Source organism: Sceloporus undulatus, chromosome 1 (assembly GCF_019175285.1).
Source record: "Sceloporus undulatus isolate JIND9_A2432 ecotype Alabama chromosome 1, SceUnd_v1.1, whole genome shotgun sequence".
In the NCBI taxonomy this organism is placed as follows: domain Eukaryota; kingdom Metazoa; phylum Chordata; class Lepidosauria; order Squamata; family Phrynosomatidae; genus Sceloporus; species Sceloporus undulatus.
In genome coordinates this window covers 41581460-41599808 of record NC_056522.1, presented here as the reverse complement: position 1 = coordinate 41599808, position 18349 = coordinate 41581460, and the positions used below count along the sequence as shown (strand labels likewise).

The 18349-nt window shown below is 42.6% G+C and overlaps 1 protein-coding gene across 2 annotated transcripts in view; it reads right to left on the bottom strand.

The window, feature by feature from the left end:
* Positions 1-18349, bottom strand: part of LOC121924124 (mitochondrial amidoxime reducing component 2-like) — a 59291-nt gene that overhangs the window by 14863 nt on the left and 26079 nt on the right. The window contains exon 7 of one of the 2 annotated variants that reach the window (XM_042455271.1): positions 2762-2939. The exons of the other annotated variant lie outside the window; for it this stretch is intronic. Coding sequence (XP_042311205.1) covers positions 2864-2939 — 76 coding nt within the window. The 3' untranslated portion in view covers positions 2762-2863. Of the gene's footprint in view, positions 1-2761; positions 2940-18349 lie in introns of those variants that run through there. 2 annotated transcript variants of the gene reach the window in all.

The following is an 18349-nucleotide window of genomic DNA, read 5'->3' as shown; positions in this document are numbered from 1 at the left end:
ACTCTTTCCAAGCACATAAAAGTCAACCCATTGCACTGGGACTTTATTATCTTTGCAAATAACATCTCAGCTGCCAGATGGCCAAGTGGAGAGGAAAAGTGCTAGGAGATAAACAAGATAGAAACTATTGTGTTGGCTGCCTCCTCATGCTGACTTGGTAGACAGACTGACTTTGCTGAACAGAGACTTCTACAGCAATTGTTCGTAAACAAGGCAAAATGTGTCTTTATTGTAGGACCTGTTGAAAAGAAAGGCAACTGTCTAACAGCAGCAAAAAGCTATTATGGTGATGCAAATGAAATTAAAGGTATTTACTATATTCCAACTAATTAGGCCAAGCCTAAAAAATTGATCTAGTCTTGAAAAGAATAATGATAGGAGGGGCGTGGTAGTATAGACCAAGTAATCTGGAGGACAAAACTATGGAGAAAGCAGGAATAGGGAACTGTGTTTATAAAGAAAAGGTTTAAACTGGAGGTGGACATAAAGCATGAATTAAGCCCTAAGATCCTGCATCTGTGGACCCTGAAACCTCCCAGCATTCGCCTAAAGTCTCCAGTCCCACCTCACCCCTCCAATTTTGCAACACACACACACACACACACACATACACATACATATAATTTGGGGGCAATTTATGCCCCCAAACCATACAGATATACCTCCAAATGTGTGAAAATACACATTCTCCAACCCTTAGCCCCACAAGCAGTCATTATCTTCATAATACTACCCTCAAGTACCCCCATTTTTCTCTACAGTCACTCTCAAAATATTGCCATTTGAATGGGATCGCAGAAGAAATTTGAGGTACTTGGGCTTTTGGGGGGGGCAGCCTGTAGGGAAGCAGGGGGGGAATTGGTTCCTGATCCCCATGAAGTTGCCCACCCCTGGTTTAAATCAGTTGCTTTACTGGCATCACTTGCATAGGTTTTGGTTCTTTCACTGATGGCGCTATCTGTGTTGATTACTCCTGGTTGTATAGGGCTGTAGAAATAATCCAGGTTGACACCACTTTAATTGCCATGGCTCAATGTTATGAAATTTGAGGATTAGTACAGGGCACCCGTGGCGCATCCCATAAGGAATAATGGGGCATGTGCCCGTGGTGCGTGTGCACCGCTGCGCCGCCATGTGCATGAGCCCCATTCATTTAAATGGGGCTCGAGCACAGGTGGAATTCCCTTTACACAGAATTAGTTTTGTGAGAGATTTAGCCTTCTCTGTCAGTGAGCTCTGGTACCACAACAAACTACAATTCCCAGAATTCCATAGTATTGAGTCATGGTAGTTAAAGTGGTGTAAACCTGGATTATTTCTGCAGTGCAGATACAGCCTATGGAACAATACATTAGGTTGAAATCAGCATTAGCTCAAGAGGCCTGATTGTATACAGTACATTGTGTGAATGTTTTGCAGTGTTAGTTAATTTGCAAACTTTGTTTAATTCATAAACTGTACAGTATGACTTCTATATCTGTGGGACCATTACCCATGGTTTCACATACCTACATCTGAAAAAATAGGTTCTCTCTAGGCATTTTCTAGATCCTCCAGTGTGATTCCAGTGGAAGTTGACCATAAAGTCATGTCGGAAGGCCTAGAAATGGCTAGAGAGGTGTTCTCTCTAGTAACCCCTTGATCCTCCAGCATGACTAATAATAATAATAAAAATTAGAAAATAATAATAATTTTTTATTTATATACCGCCTTTCCAACAGATGGTCAACATCCACCAGAAGTCATTCATCTCAGTAGGGTTTACTATTATCCATGGTATCACAGTTCTTCTGTAAATCTCCAGACATACTCCCAGTGGATGTGGGGGTTGTACAGTATTTCATATTCATTTTTTCAATAAAAGAAAACATCTTTTAAAAATTGAGACTGGTGGCTTGCATGTCGGTGAATCTACTCTGAATTTTAGTTTAGCCTCTGAAGGAGATATACAACCCTTGCTGAACTCATTTTAGTCCTTTAAAGCTGGGACTAAAACCCAGAAGAAGATTCACCCTTGACCTGGGAGCCACCAGCTGCCACTGTTGTCTTACCAGCTGATGGGATGGGAATTCAACCCAATCAAAGGCCCTTCCATGGACACAATCATAACCTTAGGATTCTACTTTAACTTCCATGGTTTTATCCCATAGGAATTCTGGGATTTGCAGTTTTAGGGAGGGGGATTTAGGATTCTCAACAAGAGAGTCTAGTGCCCTAACAGAGAACAAATCCCAGGATTCCATAGGATGCTCCCTTGGCAAGCAAAGTGGAACATAGTGCTCTAAATATCTAGTGTAAAATGGTCACAAATTGTAACATGTGACTGCCAGGTTAGCACACATTGAACGTGGATAGTACTTGACATTGAATTAGCTTACACATTGTTGGCTTAAGGAACTTGCATATACAGTAGCATGTTAGAATTGTACACGCCATGTCTACATCATGTTGTGGGAACACACAAGAGATCCAGTAGGCTTTATGCCTGTCCTTGTATTAACTGTGAACTTTGATCTCATGGCCTAATTTGGACTTTCAACATGTTTTAATTTATAATTTAACATTTAGAAGGAAATAACATCATTCAAATTAAAACAGTTTTACTTAAATAAATTCAATATTTAACATATAAAAAAAGTTTAGGAAGAAGAGCACTTCCTTTGAGCAACTCTTTCCTCCTTGCATTCCCACTCCACCTTTTGAGAACTATTGCTCTAGGAGATGGAAATCCTAGAAGAACATGTGACTTAAAACAACAACAACAACAACAACAATAGGGAATCATGACCGTAGTACTTGAGACAGCGGCTGGTATTCCATACAACTCGACAAGTCATCTAGCCTGCCTCTTCTCCTCCACTCTTCAAATGTTCCCATCTGCTAAGTGGGAAAAATAACTTTCCTTTCTGTCAGGGTTGGAAGAGGAGTGGTGGAGGCAGCTGGAAGAAAACAGCAGAGACGTTCAAAGCTAGTGAACAGTTGACCTACCAGATGTGTTAGGCCATGGAATCTCACTTGTAGCCCCAAGTCCTTTGGGACTACTTTCCACAGACTGTCTATCAACTTGTATCTACCAGTATACAAGGTCCATTCACCAAATTCTCATTTAGCAGATGGAAAAGCACATAGTAAAACAGACATTTTCAATGGAATAAATCTACAGTTTCTTAAGCCAATGGGCATGCTTCTTATTTCCTGGCTAAAGATGAGAACTAGAAGCATAAGCCTTTCTTTTGTGTTTACATTGCACATGGAGTCAATGAACGACACCAAGGTCTCCATCTGGAGTCATTTTACTGCACAAGAACTGGTCTCTTCTAGAGGTAGCTAATATATGTATGTGTGTGTATAAAATACCAGTTGGGAGTAAAAGCAATATGTTTTATTGAGCTTGTAGAAAAAATATGGCTTTATTTGAGGCTTCCATTAACTTCTATGAATATATCCAAAGAGATTTATTTTTATAACAACTTCAAAGTGGTCAGGCAAAACCCAAGCTTTGGGGTTTTTCTTCTTCTTTTCTCTCTTTTTAATGCACACAGTGGCAACAAGAAAAAGCAACTAGTGGATCTGAAGGCCAATGTTTCATGAAAATAGTGCCATTCAGAGGACTATGAGGGATGCTCTAGTTAGTGATTAATAAGGTATAGTGTTTGTTTTCCCAAGACTTGTGTGCATTCCCTCATTTGTGGTTTCCTTTTTGAACTCAGAGAAATGACTTTACAATGCAGCGTATCTCCTCAGAAGTATTATTATTATTAACCTTTATTTATATAGCGCTGTACAGTACAGTCAGCCTTTCTTATACACGGATTTCTTATACACAGATTCAAGCATCCACGGTTTGAAAATGTTCAAAAAAAGGTATAAATTTCAAATATCAAACCTTGATTTTCCATTTTTTATAAAGGACACCATTTTGCTATGTCATTATATTTAATGGGATTTGAGCATACACACATTTTGTTATCCACGGAGGATCTTGGAGCCAAACTCCAGCGTATAACAAGGGTCAACTGTATATCCCATTTGATTCAATGCACTGTAGTTTTTTGTGGATTTTTCGGCTTTGTGCCAACATCTGTGGATTTTGGTATCCACGGGTAGGGTTGCCATAAGTCAGGACCTCCAAACTGGGGCAAATGTAGGGCCACATTTTCAAATGTAGGACATGTCTTTTTAAAAAATGGAGGACACATGAAAAATTTGATAATTTTTAAAAAATGTTAATATAAATGCATGTTTCTTCGGCTGCTCAAAATGGAAGACATTTTGGCATTATTCCTAGACAGATGGCAGAAATGTACTTCTCTTTCTGGCCAAATACCCCCCCCCCCCCGGTCCAATTCTACAACTACATGTCCCACTTCCAAGCAGGCATAGGATTTGAAAGACCACAGGCACCCCCTTTTGCCACTGCAAACTACAAGTCCCACTCCCAAGCAGGCATGGGATTTGAAAGACCACAGGCACCCCTTTTGCCACTACAAACTACTGTACATTTCCCACTCCCAAGCCTTCTTAGCAATTCCCCCCTTCCTCCTTTTCCTTGCCTCCTCCAACCCCCCCCCCCAAAAAAACCCCCTCACCCCCTCTTTTCCCCCAGGTATGTCTCAACTTAGGGGGGATTTATGGGTCAGATCCCTTGCAAAGTCTTTTTTCTTTTGTAATGGGGGCAAAGCCTTGAGAAGCCCTGGACCCCTGAGAAGAAGAGGAGGGGGGCTTAGAGAGAGGGGGGTAAATAAGAGGGCTAGAGGCAGGGTTGCCATAAGTCAGAAAGGAGTTGGGCACACAACAACAACAACAACAATAGCAACAGCAACAACAGAGGAGGAAGGGGGAAGAGGAGAAAAAAGGGGAAGGAGAAAGAAAAGGAGGAAAAAGAAGAAGAATAAGAACAAAGAGAAAAAGAAGATGAGGAGGGGGAAGAAAGGAAGAAAAAGGAGAGGAGGAAGAGGAGGGGAAAAGAAGAGAAGAAAAAAACCAGAATAACAAGAAGAGAAGGAGTGGAAAGAGAAAGAGAAAGAGGGGAAGAACTAAAAGCAGCTTGCCTGAGTGCAAAGCCCTCCCTGCTTGGAGTTGGAGCATGCCCAAATAAGGAAGCAGAGGCCTGGCTCCTCGAGAGGGCTGGCCAATAGGGGCAGGGCAGAGCAGCAGACCCCGCCCCCTGCTAGCTCCAGCCGCTGCTGCTGCTCCAGACATGCTGCTCAGCACTGTATGAAAGGGAGGCAGCAGCCCTGGGAGCCCTGAGTCGGGCAGCCACCCGGGAATGGGGGGAGGGCGGGGCAAGACCGGGCATGCCCCCAGGAGGCGGGAAAGTCCCGCCCACTGCCGTGAAATGGCAACCCTATCCACGGGGGATCTTGGAACCAAACTCCAGCATATAAAAAGGGTCCACTGTATATCCCATATGATTCAATGCAAAGTTTCCCCAAATGGACATGGACAAATTTATCAGTTTTGGTTTCTCTTTCTCTTTTCCAGTGTCCAGTCTGATTTATTCCAAATACTGAGATTTGTAGCAGGTTAAATTTCATTTTATTTATGATCTTTTGGAAGGTTGCATGAAAAGCTATAGGCATCTTGATGAGTATTTCTCCTTATACATACATTTTTGTATGCTGTTTTGCCCAATAGGAAATCAATCAAACCAATTACTCAATCCATTGATTTAGCAATGGCAAGTACATTTCTAGACCACTTATCAGTGGACTTAAGCACTCCCTAAGCGGTTTACAATATGTAAGCTAATTGCCCCCATCAAGCTTGGAGACTCCTTTTAGCAACCTACAGAAGGATGTAAAGCTGAATGGATCCTGGAGCACTGCCTGGGATTGAACTCACCACCTTGTGGCTTTGAATGGCTGAAATACTGGCATTTAACCACTGCGCCACATGGACTCCTTTTTTAGAACCTGCTTTTCTCTGAAGGCAGCTTGAAGGACTCAAGGCAGCTGGACAGGCAATTGATATGCACTTTTTTGCTAGCAGTTAAAACCTAAATATACTGTAATAGATTTTTTTGAACATTATTTTCACTAATACAAAATTTTTAATGTGGACTTTTGTGCAATAAACTAGCCTGTTACATTAAATAGCAACTGTGTTGAAAGGTTATAATATATTTTGCTATAGTTCTTGTCTTGCTGTTTTTGTTTTAAATATTCAATTAAAGTGTCTGCTGTACCAGACTATGTTTTTTTGAAATTCCTAGCACTGATTCCAACATTTTATCCTCACCCCTGAGTAAGTTGCTTTTTCATTCCAAGAACTATTGGAACATTATATTTTCTTTCTTATCCTCTTTTCTTAAATATTTTTAGAAGTATAGTGCTATAATGCATGAGTAAAATGGCACTTTTGCACTATAGATAAAATAATATTAGCCCAGAGAAAATATTATCCCTCAGTAAACCATGCCCAAATTTAAAAAAAAAAACTTTGAAAGAACCTAGTGCAGATCAAACTGTAAGGAGTAGCTACCACTACTGAGGGCCAGTGCAACTGCTGGTTGAGTAGGAAAGTATTGCTTGCCCAGTAGCCATGCCAGTTTCTCTGGGTGTACCACTCCACCAGGTGACACCCAATACACTCCGCACCCCCCCCCCCCCCCCCCCCCCCCCCCCCGCACCCCTTAGTGACATCACTGGGATGTGAAGGCGATAACAATGTGGGTTTGCCATCCACAGATGTGTGAATCCACAAATGGCAAGTCTGCGGATACCAAGGGTCGACTATATTTAACGTCAGTAACTGCCACAAGTTATAAATCAATGATTCTCAAACATTGATACACTCCAGATGTTTTTAACTTTGGCACCCAGAAGCCTCAGCCACCTTGGCCAACAATCTGGAATCCTGGGAGCTGACGTCCAATGCACCTGGAGGACCAAAGTTTGGGAATCATTGTTCTAAACTGTCAGGTTTCCCCCTGTGTACACCCTTGTGTAGAGGCAGTGGCCAGGTAGCCTGCCCACTAAACTAAATGATCCATTAGCTACATAGTGTGCAAGACAGCCTCACTCAAGTTCCTTTGCGATTACAGACTCAAAACACTTGGCCATTATGCAAAATAGGTCTCCTTGCATTTTGATTACATCCTGCATATGCAGGAGGACCAAACATATGTCCTGCTCAACTGGAAATGAAGTTGGTGTTGACTCACCACTGTGCTTTCGCTCAACCCAGTTTACTCCACTTGGGCTCGCACAGGAAAAAACCTCAGCAGGTCATGTCTCACAATATGAGCCATAATGCATTTCCCCCTTTAATTTTGTTGTGCTGATGGTCTTTTCCCATCCAGATGTCCTCAAACCCAGGATCTCCCACGATTAGAACAAGCAACAAAACAAAACTATCACGCCAATTAATATGCTTGTAACAGCTGGGAGTAATTTCTAAATCAGATTATAAAGATGCCTAGGGAGCAGTTAGAGCTGTCCAAACTGTCAAACCTTTTGCAATTTCCAGTTTTATAAGCAGCATCTTTGTAACCAGAATGCTCCATCTAAATAATATGTCCAGGCCTTTGGAATCCTTATTATCTCCCCACCTCACCCTTAATTGCTTTTTCAAACCATTCATACCACTTAAACACTCTGGGTTATTGATCCCCAGTGGGATGGCTTAAGTTCTGTCCCATCCAATTGAAGTGGCCAACTGGCTGTCATTTAAAACAACAACAATAGCTACAACACAAAACCTTATGAGGAAGCTGGCAGTGCAAAGATGGAGGTTGGTGGAGTGGAGATGGGCCCTGGGGTCACCAAGAAAGCTTTGGAGGTACTGGAAACTCTTGGTTAAATCTGGTTCCCTGTTGTCCAGGGCTGTGTATGTGTGCCTGTAAAATATTGGAAAATATTATATTTGACGAGCAACATATTGACGTGGAATAATATTACCCAAATGCATCCAGTCTGATTTTCTCTTGCAATTCAATTTTGCATGGGGCATCGTTTTGAAAAACAGCTGCCATTAACTTCAGGAGACAAATAAATGATATTTAGTAAGCAGCTCTGTGCAACAATTCCACTCTATTGTTTTATATTTTCACTAGTAGGCCCAGGATTGCCTTAGCCTGTGAAGAGGTGATACAGATGTTCCAGTTAGTATCTGTTCTGAAAGAGAAAGCCCAGAACCAGGCAGTAAAATATGTTATTCTTCCCACAAGGCCAGCTAGCAATGTTAGAAAATTGTTGTGATAAAAAATGGTAAGCTTAGTTTAGCAGCAGTAGCAAGGGCTAGATCTGAGCTTTTAGTAAATATACAGGATACATAGGCATGTTACAGACGGGCCAATGAGACGCCATCGTTACGCACCTTGCCCCTTGCGCGTAACAAGAACATCAAAATGGTGGCGCCACATACAGATGGGTGCCACCATTTTGACGTCGCGGATGCACAGCGTCCGGACGTCGCGCGCCGGAAGTGGCGCCGCAAGTGCACGCCTCGCGCCTTGCGGCGCCACTTCCAGAGCACAGGAAGAAGTGCCATTTTGGTGCTTCTTTCTTGCTGTGCCCGGGAACCGTGTGGTTTAGCTGCAGCGGTTCCTGGACGCAGCAACCGGCAGCGGTGCGAGACCGCCCGTTTTGGGCGGTCTGTAACGCACCATAGATAGGTAAAAAGAAACTTACTTTATTGTTACATCTAGGTTCTAGAAAAATAACTAATTGGTAGAGAAAACCTATACATGGTAGAAGAATCCCTATAGCTGACTCTCAAGTGTGCAAGTAAGAGAAAAAACATCTTTAGAAGCACAACTTGTGCATCCATGCTGGCTGAAGGCAGACAGAGGAAGAGAGAAGAGAACAAAGAATCATAAATCTCCCAACTTCTGGCAGGATAGGAAGAGATAGGAAGTAACCTCTTCACAGCTACACTGACTAAAATGACCACACAGATAATCAATGCATCTGTGAAGAAGACAGCTCCCTTCTCCAAAAAGAATGCAAAGCTGCAAGTATTGTTGCTATTCCAAAAAGCACTGAGTTCTTCTAAGGTTGTTTCTTAAAGAGGTTGCAAGATCATAAACTGGACTTATGAACTCAGAACTGCAGGGTATTCACATTTAAGGTCAAGAACAGGCAGCTGTAGAGACCCCTTGGGGTCCCGCTGCAACTGCTTGTATCAGTGCACTAAATGACTACACTACACTACAGAGCACTACAGATGTCATTTCTCAGCACCTTTGGCTGGGATGCTGTTAGGCTGAAAGCTTTCCTTTGGAAGTGGCATCAACAGAAGTAACTATGACAATGGAGCCATGTCACTGTAGTAGTGTAGTGGTGTAGTGGTTTGGGCACTGGACTCTGGAGTCCAGCTTTTGAGGCACCACTCACCCATAAATCCACTGGGTGACTTTGGGCAAGTCACACTCATTCATCGTCAAAGAAAGGCAAAGTCAACCCCCCCCCCCGAACAAATCTTGTCAAGAAAATCCCATGATAGGTTCACCTTGGGGTCATCATAAGTCAAAAGGACTTGAAGGCACACAGCAACAAAAAGAATTGGGAGGAAATTTGGCATTATTGGCCCCTATGGCCTCTAGAGGATACAAAGGTATTTTTGAAGGGAGTTGCCATTGTATGCCCACCAATATTTCACAGAAGAAAACTGGGATTATGTGTCGCAAAACAACATCAGAATGTGGCCAAGATGGTCAAAGTTATTAATAATGAAGAACACATAAGCCAGGAGAGATGGCAGCAGTTTGCTTTTGCCTGAACCTTCTGGGAAGAGCAAGATTCCAACCTCTACTCCCCCTCCTCCCAAGTTGAGTACACGTTACTTCTGCACTTTGAACTCAGTACACAGATACTGAGCTGATGATTAAAACGGAAAGTGAGAGAAAACTTTGACTTTTTAAAAGCAGCTGAAAAACTGGGATGTCATAAGATTGAGACTTTTCCCGCTGGAGGGCATGAAGCTGATGTTGAGGAGGTCTGTGTGGTCCACAGACCTCTACACATTGCCCACTGATGCTATACAACATATTTCATGTTAAGAGTTTTGAATCCAGTAGTTGTTGAGCTCATCCAAGAAAGAACAGGGGCCTTCTTTTTCCCAGATGGAATCTGTGAAAAGTGATAGTAGGTATGCTCAATGCCTAAAAGCCTAGATCCAGTCCCCAAGTAGTGACATTGGCACTGACAGACGTCTTCCTTCAACCCCTCCAATATGGGAATACAGGCCAAGAAGCAAAAAGCTTGTCTCCAAATAAAGCTATGATTAATATGTACTGAGAATTTATAAAACCAGTTCCATCTGAAAGCATTTTCTTGCTTTAATTTGAACAATTCTGCTGGACTTGGCTGCCCTCTACATTTGAATATGGGAAATACATTGCAACTCAAACAGTTTAAACATGGACACACAAAGATAAAACAAAGACACTTGTCATATTTTAAAATTAATAGACAGCTCTAAGAAAGTTACAGTTACCATTTCAAGACAAGCAGTTAATTGCCATTGTAGTTGTAGTTTTTAAACACTCGTCCAGCCAGATAAAAACACTTCCATTTAGTGTCTTAATGGGGCAGTATATTCTGACCCCCAAAGAGCATGTATTGTATAGTATAAAATCCATCATCCTTACAAAAGTGTTTGGGAGTTCAAAATGTATTTTACAAGAGCCAAACACTCAAAGTCAGAAAGCACACATGCTCAACAGATGGAGTTTGAATAGATATCAGCTTTTCTTGTCCACAAAAAAATGTAACCTATGCAAATCAAATGATTTTGTTAGGACAATTTTGTCCCATATCCTAATAGCCATCTGCTTTGCAAAACCAGATCTTGGAAAAGTTAGTTTTCTGACAACAATGCCCAGAATTTCCTGAGTAGCATGACCAAAACTCATGTATGCATTCAGAAGGGTAGGTACCCTAGAATGTTCTCTACATTTGGTAGGTAGGTTTCACAATTCCTGTGCCTCAGTCAAAACGTCCTGAAAAGACCTGAGAAATTTGAACAGAGATAGCAATAGCTTACCAGAAGCAGTCCAAGATGTTTTTCTGTCTCAGACAAAGACAATATAGTACCACTTTCTCATTCCATGTACAGAAGGGTGACTAGATTTGCATTAATGTTTTACTTCAACATGGATTCAAGGTGTTTAGAGGTCCAGAGTAAAAGTCTATCTTCTAATATGGTGATTCTCAATAAGTGGAGCATACAGACGTCTAGCTATAGGTGTGTGTGTGCCTTCAGGTCACCTGTCGATGTATAGCAACCCCAAGAATCTCACCCCAACGAGTTTTCTCTGATAAAGAGTTTTCTTAGATAAAGAATAGTCAGAGGTGGTTTTGCTTGTTCTTTTCTCTGATATGCAGCCTACAGAATCTGGTATTTGTTGGTTGTCTCCCATCCAAGTACCAACCAAGGCTAATCTTGCTTAGCTTCCAAGATCAGACAGCATCTGGTGCCTTTAGATTAGAGTATGGGAGGGGGACAAAATAAGGGCATTGTCCTCCAAAGTAAGAATTTTGCCCCAAATCTTTTCTTAACAAATCTTGCCAAGAAAAAACTGTAACAGGGTTGCCATAAGTTGGAGTCCACTAGAAGGCATGTAGCAAAATGAGATATGAAAGGCAAGAAGCACTGGTTCAATATGTCTGAAACATGAGACTAATTTTGGAGGCTTGGGACAAGGTGCCTGAGGAAACAGAAGTAGAGTCCAGGACGAACAGCTAGGAAGCCGCAAACTCTGCTTCTCATTATCTTCCTCCTGGAGTAAATGGCTAATAGTAGGACTTATCTTGTGACCCATTGACCAGGTGTGTCACCACCTTTCTCCCCAGTCCTTAATTTCAGTTTGTCAAACATCCCAATGCAATCTGGGCATCTTCTCCTGGAAGCAGATGTATCCATGATCCCAGTCCTATGGAATTTCTAAGAGCCTGAAAATGACATCTTTACAAGCCTGTCATCTTCCAAACATCACAGGTTGCAAAGAATGAGAGGGTCAGAACCAAGAAACCTATCATCCCAAATGTTACGCCAACATGCCCCCAACGTAGGAAAAATATGCCACTGCAAATGTTTACAACATCTGATTTAGAGTTATACAGTTTCCCTTCAGCCATAAACCAGAACAAATACTTAAAGATTTATTACATCCTTCCCTCCAGAGACTTAAGTAACTGTAGTTAAATAATAGAGCAGTTAAGCAACACAGAGTACCATTATTCTCCTTCCAGGATTCCTGAGAGGCATATTGTTTTCCAAAGGGATTAAGGTCTAAAAACTGAGCCTCTAAATATGTCTTTTGTCATTCCTATTGAATAAAGGGCACTTTTGTAATTTTTTCCTCTATGTGATCCATCACATTACACTGTACTCACTTCCCTTCTACTTAAACAGAATGAAATGAGCCAATTGCAGGCTCTTTAAGGCTTGTTTAGGGCTGCTCTGTACATTGTTCAATTACCAAGTGCAAACTACTTGAAACTAACTCCATGTGAAGGCTTATTCATGCAAATATAATAAACTTTAGGGACAGTCCTGTTATTTTACTGCAAAAAGAATGTAGGCACAAAAGTTCCGGTGTTGTAGTCCAACCAGTATTTCCAGAGCTGTTGTGCCCCAAACTTTTGAGACTGGCAGGGACAGAAGGCATGATCCACCTGATGGCATGCTCATTCCTCAGGCTTCTCTGTTCTCTTTGCATTTAGCTGCAGTCCCCACAGTAGTGTGGGGAGGAGAAACAGAAAACTGTTCTCAGTTATGTAGGTTCAAATGCAAAATATTTTGAGGTAGCTTGGTCTTGAATTGTCAATTAAGATCCATTAGTTCCCCAAAAAACCATGGGCTCACTTACCCAATTATAATGCTACTATTCCATGTTGACTTTAACTTTATTCCACTTCTTATTCTTATTCTATAGTTCCATCCTATGGAATCCTGGGACTGGTAGTCTGGTGAGGCATTACAGGACTCTGACTGAGACAATATTAAATATGCCCTCCCAACCCCTTTCTTTACTTACATACACCATTTGTCCATAATAGTAGTTTGCTCTTCTGTTATATAAAGTGGAGAGATGATAATCTCAGGTTTTGGACCTTCCCGATGAGGAGTGCAAGATACAGATACTAAAGGATAAATTTACTTCCGCACAAACTATTTCATTCCGAATACTGGACATATACATTCAAGTTACACATATGTACTTCCATACAGTGGATCTTGGGAGAGATCAGGAGGGTTGCCTGATGTGAAAAACACCAATAAGAAGAGATATTGCAGAGTTTTGAGGCTGATACGGGTGTTGGATTGGGATTCTACTGTAGGACCAATGCTCCTCAGATAATGGTGACTTTCATGTCAATGGAGAGCTAAATCCACTGAGTGTTTTAATCTGAACTTTAAAGGATGGAGTCTGGTTTGGAGACAGGATTCCGCCCCTTTACAATTCAGATCAAACTCCATTATGAACTGACATGGAAGCTATTAGCTACCTCAACCCTAGTGGATGCTTCTGTGCCTAATGACTATTCCTATTCTGTTCTGTTGAACAAACAGGTTGTTTTGAAGCTATTGGATGCTTCCAGTGCTTGCTATGCTCTTGTAAGCAAAGAGACCTCAAGACATTTTAGTGCTTGGGGGAGGAAATCCAACACTGGTACTGTGCCTCCTCTCATCTTCATGGTAAGTCTAGAAAGGGTTATATCCAGAATACATAGAGGCTGTGCTGACCGGCCCTCAGAGCCCCCGATCTGGCCTTTTCCAAGCAAAAAAGCAGCTCCTTTTTGTGCCCTGAAAAGAGTGCAATAGCCTTGGCACCGTGGCTTTAAGGCGCCCCTTTTGTGCTGTGTCATGTAGATGCAGCGCCAGAGGAGCGCCATGACACCGCACGCCATGAGGAGAGGCATGCAGCATCATGCCGCCCTGAGGGTGGAGTCAGGGTGTATGTCATGTGGATGCCACACCCGAACTCCACCCCCAGGCCAGCCTTTATGGCCAGTGTGCACAGCCCCTTAGTTCCCATGGAATTCTATGGGACAAGTCAGTTGCCATGAGTTAATGGTGAACTAAATTCAGTGGGAGTTGAGTTCAACTAATTTACACAGCAATGCTAAGAAGTTTATCAAACGGGAGTAATTTTTCTTAAATTCGAATGAAAAGAAAGTGGGGCCAGAACGCATTCACTTAAAGTCGCTAGTTTCGCGCAATTACGTGAATGTGCATTGCATCTGAACTGGCTCCCCATTGCCCGAAAATAGCATGCCATTGCCCAAATTTGCGTGTGGCAGTCTGTCACACAATAATGTAAAACTACATGATTGCGTTCAGCCTAACTTCCCATTGCCCAAATTTGTGTGTAGTGGGTTATCACGCAATAACGTTAAACCTCATGACTGTGTTCAGATTGCCATCGGATTATACTTCCAATTCCCCTTGTCTGATAAAATCCTAAGGCTTTTGTCAGTGTTTCTCTGATTCTGAGCTGAGATAGCCAATGAGCTGTCAGGGTAGATGAGAAGGCGTGGGAGGGTTGTTCATTTTTTTCTTCACAACTGCATTTCCTTCCCATTGCATGTAATAGGAGGGAATTCATCCAAGTTAGGAGAACATTTTCAAGCACTGAGGAGGGAGGAGCGAAGTTGGAGGACTAGGAGAGTACAGATCCAAAGCTTTCCCCATCGTGTTGAAGGACTACCCCACTTATTCACCATTCCCAACCACCCGTCCACTGTGCCTGGTTTTAGAGCTTTGATGTTAGACAGTTAATGCCTGTGGAAGTTTCTGCAGGGACTAAGAGTGGCTGGTTCCTTGGGCCAGATCTCCCTTTCCAAAGGTCAGTTTCACTCTACAACTTTGGAATAGCAGATTTTGTGTTCCCTGTGATGCTGTCCCAGGACTATGGGACTGTTTCACTGGTTTGGCTCAATCCTATAAGGAATGGGATAACCTTCTGTTCCTTCAGTGGTATTCTTTAATATATCACCTGAGAAATGCCACCTTGATCTCCTTTTTTGTGCAAGCAATTCTATTTCTAAGGTTTCCCTACAGCTTCCTGTTGTGCTATGAAAAGGAAAACATAAACTCTAAGTTAACAATTTGACTTTAGATATTTCACAGGTCATACCACGGAGTCTCTTGAAAACAGAAATGGAGAATACTATCTACTTGGCCAGTTCATTCAACATAGCATTTTTAAATAAGTACAATTTTTGTTGCTGTATTTAAGGAACAAAAGCAATCTAATAACAAGAAGAAAATAGAAGTACAGTATCCTTAAAAAGATGGATGAAGTACATAAGAACCCAGGGAAGCTGTAGAAGAACCCAGAGAATAGATGGTATCAATTGTATTATAAATAAAAGAGTTGCCACCAAGAGGAGAATGTAAGCTTGTTCTCTGCTGTTGCAGAGGGTAAAACTATGTCTAATGGTTTTAAGTTACAAGAGAGCAATTTTGATTGAATATTAGAAGGAACCTTTTGTCAGTGAAAGTGGTTCAGCAGTGGAACAATTTGCCTAGAGGTGGTGGGTTCTTCTTCAAAAAGAGGCTGGACAGCTACCTGCTGGGGTAAAGTCAGTGGTGTCACAGGGAGGATGTGGGGTGTGTAGACGAAACCAGGTGACACCCTGGGGGTGGGGACATCACTGCTCCTCAAACATCTGCCTTTTGGCAGAAATGCTGATGAGATGGTATGAATGGGGTGAGTCTCGGTGGGAGGAGAAAGAAGAGGCCATGGTTTTAAATTTTTTTAAAAAGTTTAAAATTTTAATTTAAAAAAAATCTTTAAAATATGTTTTACCCATTTTTCACTTGTCATGAAGCTATGTACATGTATATGTAAATACATTTATGCTGTGCGTATATTGTAATTTAAAGGTATAATTTTAATTTTGCTAATTGTTTATGTCACAACTATTACCATTACATTCAGTAATATACATGAATTATGATTAATGAGTAACATTAGTAATAATATAAATAATAATAAAATGTTTATTTATATACCGCCCTATCAAATACCAGGGCGGTTTACAACATCAATACAATACATGATACATAATTAAATACAGATTAAAAACACAATTCTGCCAGCGGCCACACTGGCAAGGGGGAGGAACAAAGCATAGTCGGGGTAGGTGTTAGGAGAATGCCTGCTCAAATAGTAGGGTCTTCAATCCTTTCCTAAATTGGGCTAAGGAGGGGACAGCACGGAGCTCGGCTGGTAGCGAGTTCCAGAGGTTAGGGGCCAGGATGGTAAAGGCCTTCTTTGATGTAGATATTAACCTTGCCTCTGGCACGCTTAAACGCAGCTGTCCAGATGATCTGAGTGTGCGGGGCGGAATATATGGGGAGAGGCGGTCCTCTAGATACCCTGGGCCCAAGCCATTTAGGGCTTTATAGGTAATAACCAACACCTTGTATTGCGCCCGGAAGCGAATAGGCAGCCAATGGAGATCTTTGAGCACCGGTGTTATGTGACTGACCCTGGACGTGCCAGTGACCAGTCGTGCTGCCATGTTCTGCACTAATTGTAGCTTCCGGGAATGGTACAAGGGTTGCCCCATGTAGAGCGCGTTGCAGAAATCCAAACGAGAGGTTACCAGAGCATGTACAACCGTTTCAAGGTTCCTCCGGTCCAGGTAGGGACGCAGTTGGCGTATCCGCCGAAGCTGATAGCAAGCACTCCTGACTGTCGCGTCCACCTGAGATGTAAGATGGAGCGACGAGTCAAGGAGCACCCCCAAACTGCGTACAGAGTCCTTCACGGGGAGCGTGACCCCGTTCAGAACAGGTGGAACCACCGCCTTCCCTGGGCCAGGAGAACCTATCACTAGTACTTCCGTTTTCTCTGGATTCAGGCTGAGTCTATTTTCCCTCATCCAATCCATTACCGACTCCAGGCAGACCACGAGAGGAGAGGTGCCAACCCCGGTCACTGCATCAGTCGGGGACATAGAGAAGACTATTTGGGTGTCATCAGCGTACTGATAACACCGCGCCCCATGTCTCCGGATGATCTCTCCCAGCGGTTTCATGTAAATGTTAAAGAGCATGGGAGACAGAATGGCCCCTTGAGGGACCCCAGATGTTAGGGGCCTCTCATCGGAGCACACGTCTCCCAGCTGCACCATCTGGGACCTCCCAGAGAGGTAGGATCGGAACCACTGGAGCGCAGTGCCCCCGATTCCCACCTCTGCCAGGCGCCCCAGAAGGATACCATGGTCTATGGTATCGAAAGCCGCTGAGATGTCCAAGAGCACTAACAGGGACACGCTTCCCCTGTCAATGCCCAGACGGAGATCATCGACCAAGGCGACCATGGCCGTCTCCACCCCGTAGCCTACCCGAAAGCCGGTTTGAAATGGATCAAGATACTCCGTTTCCTCCAGGATCGATTGAAGCTGGATTGCAACCGCTTTCTCGATCACCTTCCCCAAAAATGGCAATAGCGAAACAGGCCGATAATTATTATGCAACAGGGGGTCGAGGGAAGGCTTTTTCAGCAGCGGTTTTACAATGGCCAATTTTAAGCTGGATGGAAATTGTCCTTCCCTCATAGATGTATTTATAATCCGATGCAGTAAAGAAATTACTGCCGGGCCCCCCTGAGCCGCTAGCCATGAGGGACAGGGATCGAGAGAGAGTACAAAAAGCATTACTAAGTATTCTGTCTCAATGTCGGGGGGGGGGGTGACACCATGAGTTACCACATTGGGTGACACCAACCCTAGTGAAGGTACTGGATATAGCTAGCTGGAGGTCCTGGATTCAGCAGTGGGTTGAATCTGATGGTCCTTAGGGCCCCTTCCAACTCTATGATTTTATAATTCTATTCTATGAAATTGTTATGAGTGTCGTGTAAATAGTCCCTTCCCTTAGCCTATAGATTTCATCCCTCTTTCAAGAACTACCAAGTAAATAACTGTTGTTCTAAAAAAAAGAAAGAAAAAAGCAAAGAAAGCAAAGCGGGAATCATTTGCCAATGGGCTGTTTTAGCTGACTCGCACATTTTCTTTTTTCTTTCTTTCTTTCTCTCTCTCCCACACACACAAACACACACACACAGAGAGACTATGTGCTTCAATTGGTTTGAAATATAGCCTAGCATTTATCTTGGCTGCATTAACAAGATCTGTTTTACCAATACATTTATATTTATGACGACTAAGGGCAGATTATAGCTGTTAAAGTCGGTCCTCCTGACATGAAAACACTACTTTGTCATTAATACATTTTCTAGTATAAACTGTGATGTCAGGTCAATGGAAAGGGTGAAAACTTTCCTACAGTATGCACACATTGGGGGTTTTTTCCTCCCTCTCTCTCCAAGCAATTGAGCCCTAATGGAATAACAAAAGGTCATCATAACAAACCATTACAGCTT